Source organism: Poecilia formosa, unplaced genomic scaffold (assembly GCF_000485575.1).
Source record: "Poecilia formosa unplaced genomic scaffold, Poecilia_formosa-5.1.2 Scaffold173, whole genome shotgun sequence".
Classification (NCBI taxonomy): domain Eukaryota; kingdom Metazoa; phylum Chordata; class Actinopteri; order Cyprinodontiformes; family Poeciliidae; genus Poecilia; species Poecilia formosa.
In genome coordinates, this window is record NW_006800112.1 from 1,033,601 (window position 1) to 1,046,813 (window position 13,213).

The 13,213-nt window shown below is 38.9% G+C and overlaps 3 protein-coding genes across 3 annotated transcripts in view; 2 read left to right on the plus strand and 1 right to left on the minus strand.

Moving 5' to 3' along the window:
• The window catches only part of LOC103147066 (stonustoxin subunit beta-like), a 6,407-nt gene extending 2,738 nt beyond the window's left edge, over window positions 1-3,669 (plus strand). The window contains exons 3-4 of the mRNA XM_007565219.2: window positions 173-1,648; window positions 1,953-3,669. Coding sequence (XP_007565281.1) covers window positions 173-1,648; window positions 1,953-2,512 — 2,036 coding nt within the window. The 3' untranslated portion in view covers window positions 2,513-3,669. The remainder of the gene's footprint in view (window positions 1-172; window positions 1,649-1,952) is intronic.
• Window positions 3,670-4,523: 854 nt separating this feature from the next.
• LOC103147067 (microfibril-associated glycoprotein 4-like) lies at window positions 4,524-7,318 on the plus strand. The gene is made up of 6 exons (XM_007565220.2): window positions 4,524-4,641; window positions 4,768-4,914; window positions 5,321-5,359; window positions 5,804-5,900; window positions 6,000-6,164; window positions 6,558-7,318. The coding sequence occupies exons 1-6, from the start codon at window positions 4,606-4,608 to the stop codon at window positions 6,809-6,811; spliced, it is 738 nt and encodes a 245-aa protein (XP_007565282.1). The 5' UTR covers window positions 4,524-4,605; the 3' UTR covers window positions 6,812-7,318.
• A 699-nt stretch (window positions 7,319-8,017) lies between these two features.
• LOC103147068 (hydroxycarboxylic acid receptor 2-like) lies at window positions 8,018-11,652 on the minus strand. The gene is made up of 3 exons (XM_007565221.2): window positions 11,441-11,652; window positions 10,345-10,760; window positions 8,018-9,745 (listed from the first exon to the last, which is right to left on the minus strand). Exons 2-3 carry the CDS (start codon window positions 10,738-10,740, stop codon window positions 9,068-9,070), a joined length of 1,074 nt encoding a protein of 357 aa, XP_007565283.1. The 5' UTR covers window positions 10,741-10,760; window positions 11,441-11,652; the 3' UTR covers window positions 8,018-9,067.
• Window positions 11,653-13,213: the final 1,561 nt, after the last annotated feature.

Here is a 13,213-nt window from a genome sequence, read left to right on the forward strand (position 1 = left end):
TTTATATATATATATATATATATATATATAAAAGTTATACTGTTTCTCTAAGAAACAATTTATAGGTGGCAAAACATATAACCCAACAGAGAAGCAAGAATATGTTTTTGTCATGCTTAAGTACCTTCACTGTGTTTCCTTCTAATTTGTTTTCTGATATCATGTTTTAAAGGTGTCACTCTGTGGGACGAAACGACTCTAGAAGACATGATGATGGAGAATTCTCAGCATAGCAGCGATTTTAAAATCACAAGCTCCGATTCCTTGGACACAAAGTCCTCTCTGCTGGACGTGAACGCCTCTCTAAAAGCCAGTTTCCTGGGCGGTCTGATTGAAGTCGGAGGATCTGCAAAGTATCTGAATGACGAGAAGAAATCCCACAATCAAAGCCGCATAACCTTCCAGTACAAAGCCACCACCACTTTCAAGCAGCTGAACATATCGGCTGATGAAATGAAGAAGCAGCTGAAGATTGCCGATGAAATGAAGCCGTTGGCCACTCACGTTGTCACTGGCATCCTTTATGGTGCAAATGCGTTCTTTGTGTTGGACAGTAACAAGGTGGACACGAAAACCCTCCGGAAGATTGAGGGCAACCTCCAAGCCACCATAAACAAGTTCCCCGGCATAAGCCTGAGCGGAGAAGTTGACATCAAACTGTCTAATGAAGAACGAGCTGTGGCGGACGCATTTTCCTGCACGTTCTATGGAGACCTGATTCCTGAAAAAAACCCTACATCGTTCCAGGATGCACTGCTGACGTACATGAATCTGCCGTCGCTGCTAGGTGCAAATAAAGAGCATAGTGTTCCACTGAAGGTCTGGTTGATGCCACTGAAGAATTTTGATGCATCAGCTTCCGAGGTGAAAATGGAACTCAGCACTGGACTTTTGGGGAAGGCTCAACATGCCCTGGTAGAGCTTCAGAACTTGAAAATAAGATGCAACGATTGTTTGGCAGACAGCTATCAATTCCCGCATATTTCCACAGTTTTGTTAGGTTTCAAGCAAAAGTGTCGCACCTATGAAGGGATGCTTCAAGATCTAATTGCAAAGAAGATTCCAGGCATCAGGGCAGGAAAGGAAGATGAGAATGAGCTGTTGAGAATCTTGGATGAGAAAGAACAGTCTCCGTTCAGTACAGACAAATTAAATAAATGGATGGCAAACAAGGAAAGAGAAGTCAATGTGATCAAGTCCTGTGTTGAGGCAATGGATGGAGCAAAGATCCTCCCCAAAGAGTCTGACGTTGTTGAGGAGCTCCTGTGCCCCAAAGTAGAGGATGTCCTCTGCTTCGTTTTTACCTCTCTGGAAACGTCAGATCCTTATCTTCAGAAAATGGCAGAGTACCTGGAGACAATGGACTTCAAGGCCACGGGCAATGTCAGTCCAGCCACTGAGGACCTGTGGTACTTCTCAGAAGAAGAATTGACAAGAATAAGAGAAAAAGCCACTGAGATCGGTGAACTTGTAGCAGGTCTGAAGAACGAAGCGAAATACACATTCATAGTAACAGCCATGAAAAACAAAAAATACAAAGGAGCAACCATCTACCACTACAGGAAGAACAAACTGATCACGGAAGATTTTAAAAAACCCGATTTTGTTAATGTAGAAAAAATAACAGAAAGGAGAGATCTGCTGTGGTGTAAGTCACTGTTCATTGCTTTCATTTTTCCCCCAAACCAATGTAAAATCAAATTTATCTGGCCATCACAATGTGACACCTCGAACATTGAACCAAAGTGTTTGGGTCTTGTGACAATGTTGAACATCCACTTGAATTTGTTATTTAGCAACAGTGTACATGAAAGCCAAATGGACACTTCACTTCTTGCACTGAAGACTACTTGGGAAGGAAATATTTAGACATTGTCTCAAATTAGAAAAACTCTACAGATCTTTTTTGAAACCATCAACTTCATCATGTTATCTGTTTTTCTCTCCCTCAGATGCCAGCAGCCTCAACATGGATCCAGACACAGCACACCCAAACCTCATTCTCGATGGAACCAAGAGCGTGACACACGGAGACAAGCAGTCATATCCCAATAACCACCTGAGATTTGAAGAAGTTTACCAGCTTTTGTTCAAAGAAAGGTTGACAAATCGCCACTACTGGGAGGTGGAACTGAACATTGACAAAGGTAGAGATAGCGCTGTTGGTGTTTGTTATGAAGGAATCAATAGGAAAGGAGGTTTTAGCGAATGGACTGCCATTGGTCACAGTCCAATGAGCTGGTCTTTGGGGTGGAGGTGGAGAAAAGACAAAGAACAACAACCCAAATTCTACATAGAGCATGACAGAAACTGCACGGAAAAATCTGTTCCCAAAACCGGTTTGTCCCGTGTTGGGCTGTATCTGAATTGGCCCGCCGGTACTTTGTCGTATTATATAGTCAGAGGCGACAAAGTGGATCACCTTCACACTTTCCATGGCAGTTTCTCTCAGCCCGTTTACCCATGTCTGAAAATGTGGGGGAAAAACAGCTACGTGGCCCTGTGTCTGTGAAGACATTTGGTTCAGTTTGAAACAAAAAAAAATGGATTAAGCAGAGATGTGAGTGATGAAAGTGAAAGTTTATTAAGAAATATCAATCAATCAATCAATCAATCAATCAATCAATCAATCAATCAATCAATCAATCAATCAATCAATCAGTTCCAGACTTCACTTCTCTTTTTTTGAGTTTTGATCATAATTTATGTATGATCGTCATGTTAAAATAGAGTAAGAAGTTCCTCATAAAAACAGTAGTTAGAGTTTTATTTGTCCCTCCTCTGTAGTTTTTTACTATCGCGTTAAAGTGTGACAATTTTAAAAAGGCCTGCTTGACTAAAAGTTGAGAATAAATAAGCAAAGATAAGAAAACAAATGTTTTCTCTCCAGCAGACAGGGTCTGGCCTGCAGTCGGTGTAACTCAATGCATTCTCTCCTTGCCAGAAAGGAAGAGATAAATCTAAAGAAAGTCATTCTTTTTTTTCTCACAGTAACATACTGTAGTTCTTCTTGTAATGAAGTGAATGAAACTCCAGTTGAGTTTTCAGGCGAGGGACTTGGCTGGGCATGGAGTTGCTATCAGTGATGGACTTTGTACTGCAGAGGTTTTTGAAACGGGTCAGATACCAGTAAAACATTTACTGCCAAATAATGGCAGGGTTTTTATTTTTATTTTTATTTTTATTTTCTTTTGGATTGTTTCTATAAGCAGTAGATACCCAAATGAAAGGACAGAAACAGGCAAAAAAGAACATTTTGCATAATATGTCTCCTTTATCATTAACTGTACAACTTTAAAACAATTACTTTTTTTGCAAGAAATAGCTGCTTGCATCTTTTTATTGATAATTGTATGATCTTCATGTTTTAAATGCTTTTCTTGCTCACTTATAACATCTATGGGACAGATAACTATGTATTGTTGATATATGATGTTGCCATAGTTATAGATTTCATGTTACGATTTTTTTTTAAAACTATTTTACAACTTTTGTGGCGGTTTATAGTTTTGGTGGGGGTTTACAGTTTTTGTGGTGTTTGATATTCAGTTTTTCCTGTACTTGTATTATTATTGATTCTTAATGATTGATTACCAGTTATGCTTTCTTTATTCATTTCCTGTCACATAATGTGCATGTTTGACTATTTTTGAACACATGATTGCTTTTGGGAAAATAAAAAGTTATATTATTACTTCATTCATGCTACTGTTCTAATGTTGGGACATCTAATAAAAAGAATGCAAATAAACCTCTGGTTTTTTGTTGTCTCCCATAAATACTCTGTATTTAATTTTCTTGAAAGGAAAACATGCATATTTTCTCCTACTTTTAGGTTCTGTCAAGTCATATTCTAGTGCTTTTAGTTAACAACCCAATGTTTATGCAATCCATAGCTATGGTAAAAATTAAATTAAACCCACTAGACAAAAAAGGAATTTATAATTGCATCATAACTTCATCAGAGCTCTCTTACCTCCAGCTTAGCATTCTACTGCTTAGTTCAGATTATAACCTAAATATATGCAATGAAGCTTCAATGACTCAAAATTTGACCCTGTTTGTAACATAATGTAAAGAAGCCTGTACGCTGGCACCCCCATGTTTTTGAGTTGGATGTTTTGCTTACATTATATATAAATATTTTTTTGTGATTTCATTAACAAGTAAAAAAGGGGCAAAAAAATATATATATCCTAAAACAATGGTCCAAAGCCCTTTTGATGAAAAGGAAAATCAGAGCATATAGCTTTAATAAAGATTTAATGTGAACAGTGGACCTGACAGGTAAATGAGGAACACAAACAGGTGGTTACAGTTAGTAAAATGAAGAGGGAAAAAACATAAAAACATGAAGTCCAGTCGCAACAGTTGAACTGAGATTTGAGGGAAACTATGTTTTAAAGTAAAAAAAGGAGAAGTAGAGAGGTGTATTGCTGTGACTTTGCCAGATCAATTGCACAATACATTTGAAAGAAAAACTCTCTGATTTCCAAATAGTGGGTTCTTTTTAATGTCACATTCATCCAGGGGACTTTCATGGTTCAGTAACTCATTGTGTCGGTTATAAAAGCAGGTAGCAGAACTCCACCTGACAGACATCATATGTCAGATCCTTACAGAAGAGCAATGACCATTAAGGTGAGTTTATGATGTTAATGCAAGACTCTCGAATGTTCCTCATTTGCTTGATTTTTGCTTTTAGCTCAAATGAGAAAAGTTCTGACTCTCCAGACTTGTCGTGAACAAACTGTTCCTCTGCTGCAGCTGTTTGTTCTCCTGCTGGTTCCCGTGGTGACCAGCAGCTCAGATCTCTGCCTCCCTTTGGACTGCAATGACATCTACAACCAAGACACCAGCCGACCCAGCGGAGTTTACACCATCTATCCTATCGGAACCACATCGGCCGTCCAGGTACGCTCAAACCTCCTGGAATAAATGTTAGTAATTAATAATCACATTCTGATTCTTAATGCCTGATGTTAACGTTAACATGTTCACTCCATATTGATATATGGTTCAATATCCAAAAAATGTTCTTTTAACAACAACCTTGATAAAAAAAAAAAATAAATAAAAAAATAATCACAAGCATCAAATTTGTGTTACCTAATAGGGATCTATCAGCTCTGATACTTGGTATCTTGCTGATTCATACATAATGGGGCTCCTTGATTTTACAGCAATGTTTCAAGAGTCCAGAAGGAGGTCAACTGGGCTTTGTTTCCTTATGTTCCTTGTGAAAAATTAGAAACAAGAGTCTCAAGATGCAGCTGAATCAGTATGTCGGTTCAATCAGCTGCTATGTTTGTGTCTGCAGGCTTACTGCGACATGGACTCTCTGGAAGGAAAGTGGACGGTAGGGATTGTTTATTTCTGCTGTTTAGTTTACGTTTTGCTTTTCATTATTTTAGACAGAAGTTTCAAAAGCTTTCTTTGGAATTCAATTCAAAGTCATCTGTTAAAATACAACTGTAATTATATGCATTTTGAATCCATGTCATTATCTTTTTGAGATGGGGTTCTTACCTGTAGCCAACTGGTTTCATTAAAGGGAAACTACTGGAAATAATTTTGAGTTCACAACAAAAAATGTATCTGTGGGCTCACCATCTACAGTCAAAGTTTATAAGAATCCAAAGCAAAAACACTTAAACACTGTTTGAACTAATTGTAAGTGTTTTTGCTATTTGCATGCATTTCTGAAATCCAACTCTAACATCTGATTCCGAAATGCAACAAAGCTCATTGTGAGGAAACCTGAGCTGCGTTCAGCTGGATAACCGTCCTCACCTTCCTGCAGGTTTTACAGAGGAGGATGGACGGCTCTGTGAACTTCTACAGGCCCTGGAATCAGTACAAGTTCGGCTTCGGGAACGCCGCAGGAGAATACTGGCTCGGTGAGACGTGAAGCCAACGCAGCAGTTATGGAGACTAGAGGGAGCGCCCGTCAAAAGTTCAGAGAAATCACTTTCTCCAATGTTTCTGTCATGTTCAAGGTCTGGAGAATGTCTTTCACCTGACTAAGAGGAAAACAGAGCTGCTGATCAACATGGAGGACTTCGAAGGAAACAAGTCGTATGCTCGTTACACCTCGTTCTCCGTGGGCCCAGAGACTGACGGCTACAGACTTCACCTCACTGGGTTCACTAATGGAGGGGCAGGTGGGTAAAGACAGACATTTTTTTTTTGTTTCTGGTAAGATAACTTTTTTATTATTATTATTATATATTTTTATTTTTCAAATGTCCAGCAGTGTCGCACTCAGAATTGTTGTCTAAGTGCCAACATGAAGCCCAACCCTACACTACGTCCCTGCTCCCCTCTTCTTTAGCACCTGCAGAGAAAAATCTGGCACTTTATTTATCTATCAACAACTTTAATATTTTACCATTTACTTAGTAAAAAAAACATTCTTACTGATCAACTTGAAAGAGTGTTTCCAAAAATACATTATGTTTTGTTTTGTTTTGCCAAGAAACCAAAATTTTTGCAAGATACTTTATAATTTAGGAAAATAATGTGCTTCACATTTATGCGACTTTCTGTTTCTTCAGGAGACTCTCTAAGTCACATCAGTGGACAGAAGTTCTCTACGTTCGATAAAGATCAGGACACTTGGGTGAACAACTGCGCCCGATCGTTCCTTGCAGGGTTCTGGTACTCCGATTGTCACTCTGCAAACCCAAACGGCGTGTACCTCTGGGGGTCCGACAGCACTCATTATGCCATCGGAGTGGAGTGGATTTCCTGGAAGGGCAGGGCCTACTCCCTGAAGGCCATCAGCATGAAGATCCGTCCAGTACAGTGAACTGGGATGGGATGTAAGCGTCATCAGAAGTTTCCAAGAACCCAGGAAGGAATTTCCAGCAATTACACAGGATATGATGAAAGAAGCTGGGCGATAGTTTGGACTTGAACAAATACTGGAGAAATGGTCAGACGTAATTCAACCGGTCAGAATCGTCCCACTCAGGCGCTGAACTCAGAAGGAGCTCAGCTGCTGCCTCAGCAACTCCACTAGGTTTTAAAAGCTGCAGTCTCCCCATTCAACCATCAGATGTCGCTGTTGCACCGGTCCGAATTTCTTCTGTTTCTGTCAGTAAAACTACTTTGATTCATGAACTAAATAATAACCTGTTGTTTACTGAAGGAATAAGATCGTGTTATCTTATTATTTTTTAACATACAATATGTAATGCAGATATAAAAAAAATACTCACTTTTCCTCAAACCAACAGCATTGTGTTGTTACAGCCTAAATGATAATCTTTCAGTGTTGCTGCCTCTGTAGAATGAAGTCAAATTATTCCAGTATAATTATTAAATATTGAGTTTGTGGTTTTAGTTAAAAGTGAACATTTTATTAAAAATAAAGTCTTTTATGAGCACAGTGTGCTCATTGTACAGCGACTGTCACTTTTTAAAGTGAGGCCGACAGATGGAAGACTCCAGCTATGAGACGGTACATTTATCGTGTTGGTTACCAAAAGAACAGGAAACTATCTCAGTGTTTCCTGAGATAACAAATCTTAAAACATTCTTGCTGTAAGATTGCCTTTGCTGACAGTCAACGACAATAAACGATATATGTTATCAGCACATTGTCATTTACTGCGAATGTGTAAAGTATCATATAAGTCAGTTGCAATTAGAACAACCTGTTTGAAACTTTACTGTTGATGTTCAACAGTAAAATATTCAGAGCCTAGTGTCTCTTCGTAGTCCCCCATATACCTCAAAAATACTCTTTGTTACACACTTTGTTTCAGCAACTCCAGCAGAATCTGGACTGTCACACTTATCTCATCCACTCGATGTCACTGTTCTATTTGTCAGCATGACTGGATTGAGCAGATGCAGATCTCTGTAAATTAAACCCTGTGATGGTGTCTTGTGGAGTTATTTAGCTTCATTTAACCATTTAAGACCTGCCATAGTACGAATGTGCCAGAATTTGTGCTCAGATTTTTATATGCTGCATTTTTTTGGACAATTCAATTAGCTATACATCAACTCAACCTTCATTACTTTCATTTTATTAACATGCATGTCATGGGTGGTTCCATGGTAACTAAGTAAAAAACAGCTGACAAGTACAATACATTACAAAAGAATACAACAACTCTTTTTTCTTCATGATTTTTTTGCTACACAAATTTCGCAACTGAATCTGAGGTTCCACAAAATAGGAGCCAGAGAATGGACGCAGTTTTATAAACTGTAGAAACAACAAAAAAATCGAAGATACTTTGTGTGAAATTTACAAAAGATGAAGTATATTTCAAAATAAAGTTTCAAAAGGGACCTGTACAGAAAGAAAAAAAGAGTCATTAAGTAGTTTTGTTTTTAAGTAGCGTCATGGAGCTGGGACAGTTCTTGTTTCCTCCCTGTAAGTGTTTTATGGCCAAATGCTCTCTCAACAATGGCAGCAGAGATTTGATGACAGCAATTTGGGACTGGTTGTGAAGCCAACCTGCTGTGTTCCTGGAAACCCTGGTACGTCATCGACTGCCACACAGCTCCGTCTTGAGTAACTACCTTTTTCACATAGCAAGGACCATAAATTGATACACGACAGTCATGTATTAGTTCCTGGAATTTCTCTTTAAAGAACAACAACCAATCATTGGGTCTGAGAGGTCAACTCTTTCCAGGAAGTGATTATAGTCCTTCACAGCAGGCATTGCAATGACATGTTCAGCAACCTTGGAACACATCATCTTCCTGAAGTCCGTTTACTTGTTGAACAGATTTTTATTTGCCAGGATGTTAACATTTTTAGGATGTCAATTCTTGTGTCCAAAACGCCTCACAAGCTCCAAATCCCAGGTCCTTAAGCTGGTTTTCTATTCTCAACACTCAGTATCACAACAAAACTGGGGAAAAGCTGAGCTTGGGCTGTGCAGCTCCAGTCTAATCATTGTTAGTCAGTGTGGTATCTATGAAAAAAAAAAAACTTTGTCAAACTGCACAGAGCTGTTTGTAGAGGAACCTTTAAGTTTATTTCTAAGTTTACCTATATAAAATCAAAGCTATTGTTCTGTCACTACGACTGGTGTCTTGCTCACTGAATGGCTTCACTGCCTCTGTCAGTCCTTAAGGACTTCAGTTCCTGCTGGGCGGTGCTTTGGGATCCCGATGAGGACTCTGTGTTCTGGCCTTCATCCTTTCTACAGGGCACGAGTCCCAGTAGCGCCTTCCTGAACATAGAGCTGGAGAAGACGTAGACGATAGGGTCCAGAGCCGAGTTCAGGAAGTTCAGGCCCAACGACACAATAGTGAGTTGAGTAAAGGTGTAGAAAGCGGCGCAGTCCCATGGCCGGTAGGAGCGGATGACCCACACACCGATCGTGGTCACCGTGGTGGGAAGGAAGCACACGATGAACACAGCCACGATGGCGGCACACATTCTCATGGCCTTGCGCACCTTGTCAGGTTTTCCCATCTGCCTCTTCTTCAGGAAGCCGGAGATTCGGACGGAACAGAACAGCAGCATGGCCATGGGGATGACGAACTCCACCACCGTCAAAATACGGTGCATGCCCACCAGGATGATGATGGCGCGGGATGCCTCTTTGTAGGACGTAAAGAAGAAGCACTGGGTCTTCTCGCCTTTACCCTTGATGTGGTTGTAGGCCAGCATGGGAACCCGAGGACTGATCACCAACAGCCAGACGAACGCTGAGACAAATGCAGCCTGCCGCTTGGTCATGCGGTTGAAGCGATGATGAGGGTGGACCACCTGCACAAGAATCCAGAAATGAAGCGCTTTACTTTCAATGATTCAGTGTAGTTCTCTTTTTAGCTCATTTCATATCATTTTTTTTATTCAGCATGGCAGCAGATGTGATGCTGCAGAGTGTTTAAAATCATAAAAAAGATTTTTTGATTGTGAGCTTTTGTACAGGAAAGTAAATCTAACTCAACATAATACAGCTGTATCTGATGTAAAGGTGTAAGTGCCTCCAATTTGCTTTGCATATTTGAAGCAAGGTAGAAATTCAATAAAGGAGTCAGTGTTATGAGTTTTATGTGGCATTTTATAGCACAATCAAGCAACTATGTTAGCTTCAGTTGACTTAAAAATGCTACATATACCTAAAATGACTTAAAAGAAATTTGACTTTGTAATTTAACGCCTTGAAATTGGGCCTCTGCCTCTATAAGAGCAATTTCGCCAGATGTTTGCTAATTACTGCTGGATAGTCTTGTAAAAAAGGTAGAAAATAGTAGGTTGTGTTGGGGATAGAAGAAGAAGTCATTCTTGAAAGAGACCCCAATTGGTAGACCCATACAGAAATAACCTTTGACCTCTCAAAATAAATTCACGGTTTTCCTCACCTTGAAGTATCGGTAAATTGCCACCACGGTCATGAGTGCGATGCTGGCCGATCGGTTGGAGAACATCAGGAAGAGGTTTATCCGGCACATGCCATCTCCAAACACCCAGTGGCCCCTGAGCAGGGCGTCTATCCTGAGGGGCAGACTCACCAGGGCAAAAAAGTCAGCGATGACCAGGTTGAAGAGGAACAGGGTGTTGGGGTTCCAGGCCTTCAACTTAAACCAGAAGATCCACAGCGCCACCAAGTTTCCCATCAGCCCCAGTATGACGTCGATGATGAGGACCGGAGGCATGATGAGGCCCTCCAGCTGGATGCCGACAGGCGGGCATCCACCACCCCCAGGGACAGGGGTTGTGAGGTTTGAAACTGTGGTGAAGTTTGGTTGTGGGACCATTTTTTCAAAATACCATAAGACTGCAGAGAAGAGAATAAGAAGGGGAAAAAAAATTATGACATGTTACCAATAAACACACGTAGTTTTAGTGATTAAGTAATAACCCGAATGAACAAACGACAGAAAGTTTTGAAACTTGGAGTCTTCAGCTTCCCCTTGTAAAGTCCTTCCTTTTTTCCCTCTGACATTAAAAACCATAAGGAAAGAACTTTAGGACATGATGAGCATTTACTTGTGTTACAGACTAAATCATTAAACACTGCTGGAGCAGTAAGAGGTAAAAAAACAAAACAAACAAACAAAAAAACCGTTTTAAATATTTGAAAATGGAAAAGTGATTCTCTTAATTGTAATGTTATACAGCAGTGATTGTAATATTACTTTATACATTAAAGGATTACGTTAAAAAATTTTCAATCAAAAAATACATCAGTCATAATAATAATAGCAAATGAGTGAAATATACATTTTATATATATTAAGGAAAGATATAAAATTTGTATATATTTGTTTGAAATAAATAAATAAATAAATAAATAAATAAATATTTTTCTTATAAATCACTATGAGCGCATGTTGCTTTCTACCTCATTAATGGTAAAAACACAAGTCAGCCCGCACACCCTGGTAAATTTAAACTGTGTTTGTTTCCACTCTGAATACAGAGAATTAGAGGAGATTAGATTAATCCACGACTCACCAGCAGAACTGTTTCATTCATGAAGAGCTGCAGGAAGATATGGATGGATGAATGACCTTCACTGGTGTATTTATAGCTTCTACTGGCGGTGGGGCAGGAGGGGGATGTTCCTGTATGGTTGCCCGGTTACGTTTTGAGAAGTGAAAAGACGCACCCTGGGGGAAAAAACATTTTGTAATATATTTCACAAAAGAGTAAAGAACAAAAGAAGAAGGAAAAAAAACACTCTTTTCTGGCACAGATTCCTGTTAGACATTACATGACGGAAACTCAGCAACTTTTAAGCTGATCCTTCTGTACGAACTAAGACTTTTTCATCAGTCATAATTGATCAGTTATTTGTAAAAGCACAACAGTTTGATTTTGTGATTATTTTTAAAATGATCTTGCACTGCAAAAAAAAAAAAAACAAAAAAACAAAAACCCGTCTCTAATCTGAATTTATACGGTAAAATTCTGTGATTGTCAGAATTACCGTACATTAGAAACTTTTTTCTTTTCACACTGCACCACTACTACAGTTATATTTAATAAATCTGAATATTTTTATGAAGTTGTTTTATTTCATTAGCTAAATTCAGTGAATGAAAACCGCTGTGATCACACACACTGTTGTTGTCACACCTTTGTTTTTGTTCGCCACAACAGATTTCCACTTCACACTAATGGAAACAAGACATTTAAGATTAAATATTTCAAACATTTTTTAATTCAGAAATGTGGGCTTAATGAAAAATATGTTTAATCAAACCAACCTCATCGAAACACCTGTTCTTTGGGTCATTGTTCTCTTTACTTGTTTTGTGGCAATCTGTGTCTATCAAAGTAGAGTACCGAAAATAATAATGTCAATAATGATAAAAATAACCAAATGTGGAGTTATTTTTTCAGCTCATGTGGTTTTTGAATCACAGTTCCTGTGGTATTCCAGGCTGCTGAAATCTCTACGGCGTCACTGCTGACCTGTCAAACTTTGACTGACACAGGATTAGGAAATCAGTTGAACTTTTGCTGGTGATTATGTCCTAAGATTTAAGGAAGTTTGACACAAAAATTGCCAATGTATGAGTTGAGTCAGCTGGCAGGAGGATTTAAAAGAATCAACATATTCTGTCGGTGATTTAAAGCTGATTCTCAAATATTTGACCTAATAAAACCTACTAAATGTGTAACATTAATGATAATAATGCAGGTGACCTTCTGCCTGACTGAGCAGCCACTAGTTCAGAAAGACTTGATGCAACCAGAGAGTTCATTTTTGCTCTGAAGCGTTTGAACACCAGGTATGTTGGAGTGGAGTTGGAACTACAATCTGCAGGTCAGTACGCAAGTACTTGGGAATTTACTTGGAGATCCCCAAATATAATAAATGGAGGAGTTAGAGCCTTGGGGAGCACCACCAACAACTTGAGAATCTCTCAGTTTGAATATTTTAAACTGTGATTACAATCTGACAGCTGCTGAATGACCAGACTGGAAGAGTTCAACCAGCATTTTTTACTTTTTTGTAATTTTCTTTGCACCCGGTTCTATTTGAAACATCATGAATACATCTAGCAAGTATCATATAAAGCTACGGGAATCCTGGTACACCATTGTTTTCTTTAAACAATGAAAACAATGACATAACATACCCATGATATATCTGCAAACTTTGAACTTCATTTTATTATTTAGAATAAAATGTTATTTAGAACACTTGTCAAATAAACCTAAATGTAGCTGAGTCCCCCACCCCAGTTTTTTCTTTTTAATTTTTTTTTTTACAACAAT